Genomic DNA, 13,732 nt, shown 5'->3' with positions numbered 1-13,732 from the left:
TATTGTGGTCGTCCAGTTAGGAAGTTGAAGATCCAGTTGCACAGGGAGGTATAGAGGCCCAGATTTTGGAGCTTTTCAATCAAAGCTGTAGGAATGATGGTGTTAAATGCTGAGCTGAAATGAACAGCATCCTGACATAGGTATTTGTATTGTCCAGGAGGTGATCCAAGACTGCATGGAAAGCCAATGAGATCATGTCTGCTGTAGACCTATTGTGGTGTTAAGCAAGTTGCAGTGGGTACAGGTACTTGCTGAGACAGGAGTTGATTCTAACCATAACCAACCTCTCAAAGCACTTCATCACTGTAGATGTGAGTGCTACTGGACAATAGTCATTAAGGCAGCTTACCCTGCTCTTCTTGGGCACTGGTATAAGTTTTGCCCTTTTTGAAGTAGGTAGAAACTTCTGGCTATAGCAATAAGAGATTAAAAATGTCTTTGAACACCCCCTGCCAGTTGGTTGGCACAAGTTTTCAGACCCTTACCAGGTACTCTGTCTACTGAACTTAGTAGGTTTAATGAATTCACTATAATTTCAATTGGGTGGGAAGCCCCATCATTTAACCCCAGTATTGTATACTGAACCAGTGGTGGAGGGAATGAATACTTAAACAGATCAATGGGGAATGTGTCAAGTTTTGGTATTAGTTTATTGTCACATATACCAGGATACAGTGAAAAGCTTGTCTTACATACTGTTTATAACATAATTGTATAAGGGCTAAGAGAGTTGTAAAAGAGCGCCTGAAGGCTTTGTGTGTCAATGCAAGGAGCATTCGTAATAAGGTGGATGAATTGAAAGTGCAGATTGTTATTAATGATTATGATATAGTTGGGATCACAGAGACATGGCTCCAGGGTGACCAGGGATGGGAGCTCAACGTTCAGGGATATTCAATATTCAGGAGGGATAGACATGAAGGAAGGGGAGGTGGGGTGGTGTTGCTGGTTAAAGAAGAGATTAACGCAATAGAAAGGAAGGACATAAGCCGGGAAGATGTGGAATCGATATGGGTAGAGCTGCGTAACACTAAGGGGCAGAAGACGCTGGTGGGAGTTGTGTACAGGCCACCTAACAGTAATAGGTCGGAGATGGTATTGAACAGGAAATTAGAAATGTGTGCAATAAAGGAACAGCAGTTATAATGGGTGACTTCAATCTACATGTAGATTGGGTGAACCAAATTGGTAAAGGTGCTAAGGAAGAGGATTTCTTGGAATGTATGCGGGATGGTTTTTTGAACCAACATGTCGAGGAACCAACTAGAGAGCAGGCTATTCTAGACTGGGTTTTGAGCGATGAGGAAGGGTTAATTAGCGATCTTGTCGTGAGAGGCCCCTTGGGTAAAAGTGACCATAATATGGTGGAATTCTTCATTAAGATGGAGAGTGACATAGTTAATTCAGAAACAAAGGTTCTGAACTTAAAGAGGGGTAACTTTGAAGGTATGAGACGTGAATTAGCTAAGATAGACTGGCAAATGACACTTAAAGGATTGACGGTGGATATGCAATGGCAAGCATTTAAAGGTTGCATGGATGAACTACAACAATTGTTCATCCCAGTTTGGCAAAAGAATAAATCAAGGAAGGTAGTGCACCCGTGGCTGACAAGAGAAATTAGAGATAGTATCAATTCCAAAGAAGAAGCATACAAGTTAGCCAGAGAAAGTGGCTCACCTGAGGACTGGGAGAAATTCAGAGTTCAGCAGAGGAGGACAAAGGGCTTAATTAGGAAGGGGAAAAAAGATTATGAGAGAAAACTGGCAGGGAACATAAAAACCGACTGTAAAAGCTTTTATAGATATGTAAAAAGGAAAAGACTGGTAAAGACAAATGTAGGTCCCCTGCAGACAGAAACAGGTGAATTGATTATGGGGAGCAAGGACATGGCAGACCAATTGAATAATTACTTTGGTTCTGTCTTCACTAAGGAGGACATAAATAATCTTCCAGAAATAGTAGGGGACAGAGGGTCCAGTGAGATGGAGGAACTGAGCGAAATACATGTTAGTAGGGAAGTGGTGTTAGGTAAATTGAAGGGATTGAAGGCAGAAAAATCCCCAGGGCCAGATGGTCTGCATCCTAGAGTGCTTAAGGAAGTAGCCCAAGAAATAGTGGATGCATTAGTGATAATTTTTCAAAACTCGTTAGATTCTGGACTAGTTCCTGAGGATTGGAGGGTGGCTAATGTAACCCCACTTTTTAAAAAAGGAGGGAGAGAGAAACTGGGGAATTATAGACCGGTTAGCCTAACGTCGGTGGTGGGGAAACTGCTGGAGTCAGTTATCAAGGATGTGATAACAGCACATTTGGAAAGCGGTGAGATCATCGGACAAAGTCAGCATGGATTTGTGAAAGGAAAATCATGTCTGACGAATCTCATAGAATTTTTTGAGGATGTAACTAGTAGAGTGGATAGGGGAGAACCAGTGGATGTGGTATATTTGGATTTTCAAAAGGCTTTTGACAAGGTCCCACACAGGAGATTAGTGTGCAAACTTAAAGCACACGGTATTGGGGGTAAGGTATTGGTGTGGGTGGAGAATTGGTTAGCAGACAGGAAGCAAAGAGTGGGAATAAACGGGACCTTTTCAGAATGGCAGGCGGTGACTAGTGGGGTACCGCAAGGCTCAGTGCTGGGACCCCAGTTGTTTACAATATATATTAATGACTTGGATGAGGGAATTAAATGCAGCATCTCCAAGTTTGCGGATGACACAAAGCTGGGTGGCAGTGTTAGCTGTTGAGGAGGATGCTAAGAGGATGCAGGGTGACTTGGATAGGTTGGGTGAGTGGGCAAATTCACGGCAGATGCAATTTAATGTGGATAAATGTGAAGTTATCCACTTTGGTGGCAAAAATAGGAAAACAGATTATTATCTGAATGGTGGCCGATTAGGAAAAGGGAAGGTGCAACGAGACCTGGGTGTCATTATACACCAGTCATTGAAAGTGGGCATGCAGGTACAGCAGGCGGTGAAAAAGGCGAATGGTATGCTGGCATTTATAGCGAGAGGATTTGAGTACAGGAGCAGGGAGGTACTAATGCAGTTGTACAAGGCCTTGGTGAGACCACACCTGGAGTATTGTGTGCAGTTTTGGTCCCCTAATCTGAGGAAAGACATCCTTGCCATAGAGGGAGTACAAAGAAGGTTCACCAGATTGATTCCTGAGATGGCAGGACTTTCATATGAAGAAAGACTGGATGAACTGGGCTTGTACTCGTTGGAATTTAGAAGATTGAGGGGGGATCTGATTGAAACGTATAAAATCCTAAAGGGGCAGGAAGATTGTTCCCGATGTTGGGGAAGTCCAGAACGAGGGGCCACAGTTTGAGGATAGAGGGGAAGCCTTTTAGGACCGAGATTAGGAAAAACTTCTTCACACAGAGAGTGGTGAATCTGTGGAATTCTCTGCCACAGGAAACAGTTGAGGCCAGTTCATTGGCTGTGTTTAAGAGGGAGTTAGATATGGCCCTTGTGGCTACAGGGGTCAGGGGGTATGGAGGGAAGGCTGGGGCGGGGTTCTGAGTTGGATGATCAGTCATGATCATAATAAATGGCGGTGCAGGCTCGAAGGGCCGAATGGCCTACTCCTGCACCTATTTTCTATGTTTCTATGTTTATACAGGTCAAATAATCAGACAATGCATTGAGCTAGAGCAAGATAAAACAATTACAATGCAGAATAAACTGTAAAAACTACAAAGAAGGTAGAGTGTAGGTAAACAATGTAGTGCAAGATCATAGTGAGATAGATGGTGAGGTCAAGACTCCATCTTATTCTACAAGAGGTCTGTTAACAATTTAATAACAGTAGGATAGGAGCTATCCTTGAGCCTGGTGGTATGTGCTTTTGTATCTTCTACGTAGAAGTGGTTCTGCAGGTGCATAGATAAAAATTGGTAAGGGTCGACTGAGACATGCCAAATTTCTTTTGCCTCCTGAGGAGGTAGAGGCGTTGAAGAGCTTTAATAGCTGTAACATCAACGTGGCTGGGCTAGCAAAGGCTTTTGTTATGTTTACTACTAGGAACGTGAAGATCTCAACTCTCAACCTCAACACTGCTGACGTAGACAGGATCATGTCGACCCCCCCACCCCACTCCCCCAAGTCAATGACCTGCTCTTTCATTTTGCTGACATTGAGGGAAAGGTTGTTGTCATGGCACCATGTCACCAAGCTCTCTGCCTCCTTCCTGTACTCTGACTCATTGTTATTTGAGCTGTGTCCCATGACAGTAGTAGCATTTCCAAACCTGTAGATGGAGTTAGGGCAGAATCTGGCCACACAGCCTGGAGGGTACAGGGAGTAGAGTAGAGAGCTGCAGACACAAACTTGTGGAGCACCGGTGTTTAAAATAATCATGGGAGAGCTGTTCCTGCCTATCCTTTCTGATTGTGGTCTGTCGGCCTGGAAGTCAAGGATCCAGTTGCGAAAGGAGACATTGACTCCCAGGGTCTGGTGTTTGGTAATGTGTTTGTTTGCTAGGAGTTAGAATATTGAAGGCATTTTGTAGGCTTCTTTGTCTTGGATAGTGATAGTGTAGAGCTTGTTGGAGTTGCACTCATCCAGACAAATGGAAGATATTCCTTTATGCCCCTGGTGTGTCGTATAGGTGACAATAAGGCTTTTGGGATCACAAGATGAGTCACATAGACTGTAAGATATAACAGATCTTGCTGGAGGATACCCAGCTTCTGATCTGCTCATTAGTTAAGGTATTTGTGCAGCCGATCCAGGTGAGTTTCTGGTCATTGGTGACCCATAGAATGTTAACAGTTGGTCTCAGCGGTGAAGGGTACGGGGACATTAATGTTGCGTCACTGTTTGGTATGGGGGGGGTGGCAACTGCACAGAAGCTACAGAAGGTTGTAAATCTAGTCAGCGCCATCTTGGGTACTAGCCTACAAAGTACCCAGGACATCTTCAAGGAGCAGTGTCTCAGAAAGGCAGCATGCATTATTAAGGACCTCCAGCACCCAGGGCATGCCCTTTTTTCACTGTTACCATCTGGTAGGAGGTACAGAAGCCTAAAGGCACACACTCAGCGATTCAGGAACAGCTTCTTCCCTTCTGCCATCCGATTCCTGAATGGACATTGAACCCTTGGACACTACCTCACTTTTTTAATGTGTATTATTTCTGTTTTTTGCATGATTTTTAATCTATTCAATATACGTATACTGTAATTGATTATTTATAATTATTATTTTATTTTGTTTTTTTCTTCTATATTATGTATTGCATTGAACTTCTGCTGCTAAGTTAACAAATTTCATGACACACGCCGGTGATAATAAGCATGCTTCTGATTCTGAATATTAGATGCTATTTATCAGCCAATGCCTGAGCGCTGTTTAAGTCTTGCTGTGTACCGGCTTGGGTTACTTTGCTTTTTATGGAGTGTGCAATCATCAGTGGACATCCTCACTTTTTATCTTCTGGTGGAAGATAGATGAAGATACGTGTGCTTTGGATAGTATACAGGGGGAACTCCTGCAGCAATATCTTGACTGGGATGATTAACCTCCAACAATCACCATCATGTTCCCTTTTTTGAGGTAAATCTCCAACCATTGGATTGTTTTCCCTCATTGTGCTCGTGCTCTTTAATGCTATGAGTAATCAAATGCTGCCTTTGCATCAAGTGCATTCAGTCTTTCCTCTAGAATTCTGTTTTGGCCAGTGAGGCCTGGATCTAACTGACCTTGGAGAAACCAAGTAACTGCAAGCAGATTATTGATGATCATTGGGGATTTGGGGTTTGGTGTTCTGGCTGCCATTTTCCATGTGGGTGATCAGTTGGTTTTTGTGTGAGGGAGGGGGTTGGGGTTTAATGTTCTAGCCGCTTTTTTTTCCGTGTGAGCCATCTGTTTGTTTTTTGTGTGGGGGAGAGGCGGGGGGGGGTTGGGGTTTGCAAGTTTAGTTTGTTTTTCTTTTTCGTGCGATGGGGTGATGTCTTCTTGCACAATATCCACAGGTTTTCTGTATTTCATGGCTAACTGGGGAAGACGAATATCAGAGTTATATTGTACATGCATACTTTGACAATAAAGTAAACCTTTGAACTTGACAGCTCCTACTGATGACACTTTATATCATTTTGCTAATGATTAATAGTAGACTGGAAGTTAGCTAGATAAATTTGCCCTATTTTTATAAACAGTGCATACTTAGGCAATTTTTCACATTATTAAGTTGGTCACAGTATTTTAGTTGTACTGGAAGAGCATGATTAGAGGTGTAGCTGGTTCTATAGGGTAGGTGATCAGTATTGCAGCCAGGTTGTTGTTTGGGCCCATATCGTTTGCTGTCTTCAGTGCTTTCTAGGAATGGATTGAATTGGCTGGATACTGTGTTCTGTGAAAGTAGGTGTTATGTATCCAGGATGGAGGCTGAGTTAGATCATCTACTCGATGTTTCTGCCTAAAATTGATCACAACTGTTTCAGCCATGTCTTTCATACTCACATGCTGGATCCCAACATCATTCAGGATTTAAATGTTTTACAAGTTGGCTTTTGTTTGATTGATCACAAAGTCATAATTCCAAGTGGCAGGACTGCAGAGCTTTCATCTGGTCTGTTGGTTATGGGATTGTCTGGTTCTGTTTCTTGTACATCTGCACGTGCAGCTTCTCTTTGAGACTTCATACCTGCTGCAGCTCCTTCCGTGCCTCACTACAAAACTTAGTTGACCAAGGATGGACATTTTGGCTCCTTGATGACAGTGGATCAAGAGTTCAAAGTTCAAACGTTCAAAGTAAATTGATTATCAAAGAACTTATTCTGCATGTTACTATATACTGCCTTGTGATTCATTTTCTTACAGTCATTTATGGGGTGGGGGAGGAAATACAATGGAATTTCATGAAAAGCTGTAGATAAACACAGTCAAACAACCAATGTGCAAAAGAAGACAAAACTGTATAAATAAATAAAGTAACACTGACAGCGTGAGTCCCTGAAAGTGAGTGCGCAGGTTGTAGAGTCAGTTCAGAGTGGTGGTGCATAAGGTTATCCACGCTGGTTCAGGAGCCTGATGGCTATAGAGTAGTACCTGTTCTTGGATCTGGTTGTGTGGGACCTAAGACTTCCGTATCTCCTGTTCAATGGTATTAGCGGGAAGGGAGCATGGCATAGATGGTGTGGGTCTTTGATAGATGCTGCTTTCTTGTGGCAGTGCTCTCAGTGATGGGGAGAGATTTGCCTGTGATGGACTGGGCTGCATCCACCACTTTCTGCGGCCATCTCCATTCCTGGGCATCGGCGTTTCCACACCAGCCATGATGCAACAGCTAATATACTCTCCACCGACTGACAGACATTCTGGATACAACGCTGGAGTTACTGATGTTCCAGAGCTGACCATGACTGCCTCATTTTGAGTTGGAATATGGTTTGAGTTCATCTCATTTTGATGTTAGGACACATGATGGGACTAATATCTCCTCAACATTTGTGCAGTGATCTCTCCTACCAATGCTGTCATGGATTGATGTATCTGTCAGCAGTAGATAGACAAGGACAAAGTCAAGTAAAAGTATCCCCTGTGTGGTTCACTCAGTACTTGCTGCAGGCACAGTCTGGCAATCGTATCCTGTACAACTGGCCAGCTTGGGCACTGATGGTGTTACAAAATCAGTGAGAATGGGTAAAAGGTGGTAATCCACCCAGGTCCCCCATAATTTCATAGGCCTTACTTTCCTCAGCCTATAATTCAGGGGTCTCCAACCTTTTTTTGCACCGTGGACCGGTTTAATATTGCTCTTGCAGACCGGCCAATGGGGTGGGGGGGGGGGTTGTTCAAGTTCAACTGTGCATGACAGGGAATGAGGAAAAGTGCAGCTGACTCATATCGTTTCATATCGCCAAATCATATCGTTTCTTCGCGGCCCAGTGGTTGGGGACCACTGCTCTAATTGACCAATCCTAGCGATGTCCTTCTCAGCATCCTCTATACTCTCCCCAGTGTAATCTTTCAGTGATATGGTCTAGCTAGCCCTGTACTGTGTACGGTTCTTTCAAACCCCCCACTCCTGTCTTCTGCCTCTCACCTCATATGAGAAAGCACTCAATACACTGTTTTAACCACCTTATTGATCCACCTTAAGGATTTGTACATATACAAGGTCTCTCCATTTCTCCTTAGCGATCGTTATCCTGGTACTTATTTAGCATTGCCTCACACTTACCTGGACTGAATTTCACATGCCACTTTTCTATACATTTCTCTAATTCAAAGTCTGTCTCGTCATAATTAACGTGGCCATTTGCTGTAAGCCTCTTTACTGTGCTTTCAGACAAGTCTATATCAGCAGTATACAATGTAAGCAAGGAACTGGGTACTGAGCACAGTGAAATCACACTGGTAACAGCCCATCAAAAATTACAATTACCGTACCTTTCTGCTGAGGCGAATTTAGATCCAGTTTCTCATCTTCGGCTTGTTCATAACCAAAGAAGAAAGCATCCAGCATGTGCAGGATCCTGGGGCGCAGACCTCAGTCCCATTCCTCCTCTCCAATTTCCCCTAGGCCCCACAGCTTGTTCTTCTACGTGCTCATAAAATCTCCTGTGATTTATTTTGCCATTAACCTACACTGAAGGATAACTTGCATACTCGAGCATCTTTTGGGCTGTGGGAGGAAATGGCAGCCCCCAGTGGAAATCGATGTAGTCAGAATCAGAATCAGCTTTATTATCACCGGCATTTGTCATGAAATTTGATAACTTAGCAGCAGCAGTGCAATGCAATACATAATATAGAAAAAAAACAATAAAATGATAAATAAGTACATCAATTACAGTATATGTGTATTGAATAGATTAAAAATCATGCAAAAAAACAGAAATAATTATTATTAAAAAAGTGAGATAGTGTCCAAGGGTTCAATGTCCATTCAGGAATCGGATGGCAGAGGGGAAGAAGCTGTTCCTGATTCACTGAGTGTGTGGCTTCAGGCTTCTGCACCTCCTACCTGATGGTAACAGTGAGAAAAGGGCATGCCCTGGGTGCTGGAGGTCCTTAATAATGGACGCTGCCTTTCTGAGACACTGCTCCCTGAAGATGTCCTGGGTACTTTGTAGGCTAGCACCCAAGATGGAACCAACCAAACTTACAACCCTCTACAGCTTCTTTTGGTCCTGTGCTGTAGCCCCTGCCCATACCAGATCGTGATGCAGCCTGTCAGAATGCTCACCACGGTTTTTGAGTGTGTTTGTTGACATACCAAATCTCTTCAAATTCCTAATGAAGTATAGCCGCTGTCTTGCCTTCTTAATAACTGCATCGATGTGTTGGGACCAGGTCCTTTCTATGATATGCAAGATATCCTTTCTTGCATATCATAGAAAGGACATGCAAGCTTTGTATTAACAACACCAGAGGTCGTGATCAGATCCTGGTCCCTAGACCATCACAACACTCTCCTATGAAAATCCAGGAACTTTACCTGTTACACAAGCTTGCCATCTTGGACTTGTGAGTTTTGGTAAAATCCATGTAGACTACATGTGCATTGATCTCATCGACTTTTCCTTGTTACTTCCTCAAGAAAAAAGCTGTTTCAAGTTAGTTGAGCAAAACTTTCCCTTGACAAATTCACATTCAATGTCCCTTCTAAATAAATGTCTATACCTTTCTTAAGGATTGATTGCAGTAATTTGCCCTTCACTCTTAAACGATTCCTCTCTTCCATTTTAAATAAAATGTACATTAGTAGCATTGGGATCATTCCTGTAGCTTAGAAGGATTAAAAAATGATGATCAGTTTCTAAAATCTATTCCTTTGCATCTCTTATCAGATGACAGTATATTTAACATGGGCCTGGTTCTTCATCTGTTTTCAGGATTAAGCAGCCTTCAAGATTCAAGATTTTTTAATGTCACTTCCTGTACACCGTGTAAAAGGAGAACAAAATAATTGTGGCTCTGGTTCCGATGCAGTACAAAAAAAACCATAATAAGATAAGGAACACAATAATACTAATTTAAAAATACAATAAATATAAACACATAAGACAGCTTGTATAAATAGATTGATTGTGTGCCCATAAAGTGATGCTTGGACTCAGGAGTGTCTATACATACAGTGACTGACAGAAAATAGTAAAGTAATGGTGGTTGAGGGCATGGAGGGGTGGGTTAGTGGGTGAAGGTCTTGATCAGCCTTACTGCTTGGGGAAAGTAACTGATTTTGAGTCTGGTGGTCCTGGTGTCATCCTAGAGAACCACAACCTTGTCGTAGGGTTTGGAGGCTTGCGTGTCCCAATGACCCAGAGAACTATGCTGGCTCTTGGTAGGGTCACCCATGCCAAACAGGTCAAAGGGTAGAGGCCAGACTAAGAGGGAGACCAGGTTCGGGGTTCAGCTCAGGGCTAGCAACCCTAACTGGTAAAATAAATTGTTACGGAAACAGCAATGAAGATTCTTCCTGCATCTGAGTGCGGAAGTGTTCCTGAGTCTCCACCCGGGGCTTGCATGACTGACTGTGGTGAAAACCAAGAAGAAGCTACTGACTTGATGAAGGAAGTCCTGAACATCATCAGAGATGGAGGACCTTCATTGATGCCTTAAATGCCAGCAGCATAATGGACAGTAAGTAAGGTCCTGGTGTGGATGCTACGTAGCCTCCACCTGGTGGGAGTGGGACAAACAGTGCACAAGTACGGTGTGTGTTCATCTTATTAAGTTTGCCCCACCTAACATTTCACACTCTTCCTCCTCAACTATAACATTGGCATTGTATTTCAGTTTGCTAGGAACTTTTCCTCCATTCAAAGGCCACGTTTTGATCCCTAAAGGCCCTGATCTTAATAATGCTAAACGAATTATGTCTGCATTCCTCCAGTAATTAGTAAAACTTTCAAAATTTTCTGCTTTTATTTCTCTGATCAGTAATGCTGCCAAATTTCTCGTGGATGTCCTGGAATCAGTCAGCGAGTCAGAGCTTGAAGATACAATCGAACGTATTGTTGATGCAGTAGAAAAGCAGCCATGTAAGTTGTTCTTGAAGGTACTGAGCATTTCTGGACCGAGTTTGATGTGGAGTGAAATGAATGGCTCAGATTTCTTGTAATCTTTTAAAATGGAAATAAGTTTGCATTGATTGCAATAGTAAGAATTAGGTTTTGGAATTCGGTGTATTTGACCCAGAGTTGCTTTTGGATCTGTAAATCTATGTTGAAAATTAGCCTTGGATACATCTGGAAATTCCAAAATTCAGGATCTGCACAGTGACTTTCTTTACCTTTGAGTTAAACCAATTTCCCCCTGGGAACGAAAACCAATTTCCCCCTGGGATCAATAAAGTATGACTATGACTATGACTATGAAATGTATGCCAACCAGGAAGTTGCGTGCACACTATTGTAAGCAGAAATGTAAACAATACCAATAGTGTGGACTTGCTTTTAATATGATAAATATGCTGACATGTTTCAATGAAGCATTGTAAAACAAAATTTTACATTGCGGCATCAACTAATGTCAGGGCCGTGAAGAAATGCTTGGCCAAAGGAGCATCGTGAAGGAGGAGAGGGAGCAGAGCTGTTTGGTGGTGCGGCTGAGGGGGAGTAGTGGTAAGATGTGACAATTGCTGATGGTGGATGAAAACAGAGTGCAATTTAAAATCATGGATATCTGGGAGCCCAGAACAGGCTGAGCACCAAGATCTTGGGTCCGGTAAATCTGCCTATTCTGTAAAACAAAACATTGTAGGTAAAGGAAGAAAAGCCAACCCTTTGATTTGTACTCTTCTGTTTTTCAGTGAGTTGTAACATGATAGAGCAATCAATGGTGGAGTCAGCGGTCCAGGAATGCAGTCAGACGTGCGACGAAACAATGTACGCCAACTGGAAAATTTGCCTATTATTCGTGACAAGAAATGTGCATAACATTCTCAGTAGTTTTCTAATGATCAACATCACACAAGTATATGCTGAGAGAAACTTTAACCTCCTTCAAGCAAAGTTGTAAAAGTTTGGCAACCAATGATTTGTTAAAATGGTTGAAGGGTTTAGGGTTTTAAAAATTGGGTTATTTGCATCCCATAAGTAAGATGGTTGGAAATTCTGAGTGTTCGAGGTGAAAGTGTTGGAAGGGGTGGGAAGCAAACACACCTTGATTTGTATCTTCAATAACAGCGAAGGTCCACTGCAGATTAAATTTGTATGGCGCAAAGTCTGATCAAATTGTTCTCATTTCGGACGTGTAAAAGCTGAGACTTCCTGCTCTCCCAATTTAGGGACTACTTAAGTTTAGCCCCAGAGTTATTTTCATTTTCTGATACAGCTTTTCAATTCCAGTTTCTTTTATGCTGAGTCATGTTGCAGTGGAAAGAATTAAGCTTTTCTTTTTGAGCAGAGATGATAGACAGTAAATTTTCTAGATTACCCATCAGTATGTTATGGTTCAGTAAACAAAGTAAAACCAGTTCTACTGAGATATGTATCAGCAACTAACAGATATCAATTTTAGGAGATGGGTAAAAGAAACAATGATGCAAGGATTTAAAGCAAAGAACCTGCAGTTTTGAAAACACTGAAATGGTAGCGAAAATGTGGGATCGAGTGACATTAAATGGTAGAGTCAATGACATGTCTCCTGTCTATGAACTGAGTTCAGTATGGCTGTGGTATTCCACAGTCCAATTTACTGATCCAACCTGGAAAGGCAGATCTGTTATTGGGGATAAAATTCCATGTTATCACAGGAGCCAGCATTCAGATGGTTAGGGTCATCCAGCATTAGTCATGTAAACTCAGAGGTGCATGAAGCTTCTTTCAGTGAGGTGAGATTTGTAGAAGTATTGGGACTCCACATGAAGCAAACAGAACTGTTATCTATATCGCTTTCTCATTTACCTCACATTGTAATTTAAGGTAAGATTTATTTTAGAGTATGGATTGTCTCCCATTTTTGGCCCTTGCTTCTCATTCCGTTTCAGTATTGATCTCAATCCCTTAGTTGCTGCCATATACCTCAAAATGCCAAATGACTGTAATAGGGTTTAAGATAAATTGCAAAGGTAAATTGGGAGACCAAATTGTAATGGGAGCGAACAAGTTGGCTTTTACTTCATTGAGGATTAGTGCTCATAATGTAATTTTTGTCTGTTCAACAAAATATAACATCAATGTGTATCTTTAATTTTAATAAGCAAATTTGCAATTATGTTTGCAGAGAACATGTTTTCAATATAATTGGTGCATTTGATGTCCCTCGTTATATCTACAATTCGGAAAGGAAGAAGTTTTTACCGTGAGTGTTGACTATTTTTATGCTCTGCCCAGTCTTCTGAATGATTTTATAGTTTGCAAGATAGTGATTTAATCTTTCAAGAACAGGTAAGATTTGGAGTCAACTTTTGATTTAGGTAGAATGTATGGTAAAGAAACAGGGCATTCATAGAAACATAGAAAACCTGCAGCACAATACAGGCCCTTCGGCCCACAAAGTTGTGCTGAACATGACCTTTCCTTAGAATTACCTAGGTTTACCCATAGCCCTCTATTTTTCTAAGCTCCATGTACCCATCCGGGTGTCTCTTAAAAGACCCTATCGCTTCCGCCTCCACTGCTGCTGCTGGCAGCCCATTCCACGCACTCACCACTCTCTGCGTAGAAAACTTACCCCAAACATCTCCTCTGTACCTGCTTCCAAGCACCTTAAAAATATGCCCTCTCATGCTAGCCATTTCAGCCCTGGGAAAAAGCCTCTGACTAT

General features: G+C 42.2%; 1 protein-coding gene across 1 annotated transcript in view; it reads left to right on the top strand.

Annotated features, from left to right (window-relative positions):
* pole2 (polymerase (DNA directed), epsilon 2) overlaps positions 1 to 13,732 on the top strand; it is a 47,547-nt gene that overhangs the window by 2,329 nt on the left and 31,486 nt on the right. The window contains exons 2-4 of the mRNA XM_063047205.1: positions 10,904 to 11,004; positions 11,775 to 11,850; positions 13,190 to 13,267. Of these exons, the coding sequence (XP_062903275.1) occupies positions 10,904 to 11,004; positions 11,775 to 11,850; positions 13,190 to 13,267 (255 nt within the window). The remainder of the gene's footprint in view (positions 1 to 10,903; positions 11,005 to 11,774; positions 11,851 to 13,189; positions 13,268 to 13,732) is intronic.

Source organism: Mobula hypostoma, chromosome 1, assembly GCF_963921235.1.
Source record: "Mobula hypostoma chromosome 1, sMobHyp1.1, whole genome shotgun sequence".
In the NCBI taxonomy this organism is placed as follows: domain Eukaryota; kingdom Metazoa; phylum Chordata; class Chondrichthyes; order Myliobatiformes; family Myliobatidae; genus Mobula; species Mobula hypostoma.
The sequence above is the reverse complement of the archived record's forward strand: the minus strand, read 5'-3'. Positions and strand labels throughout refer to the sequence as shown.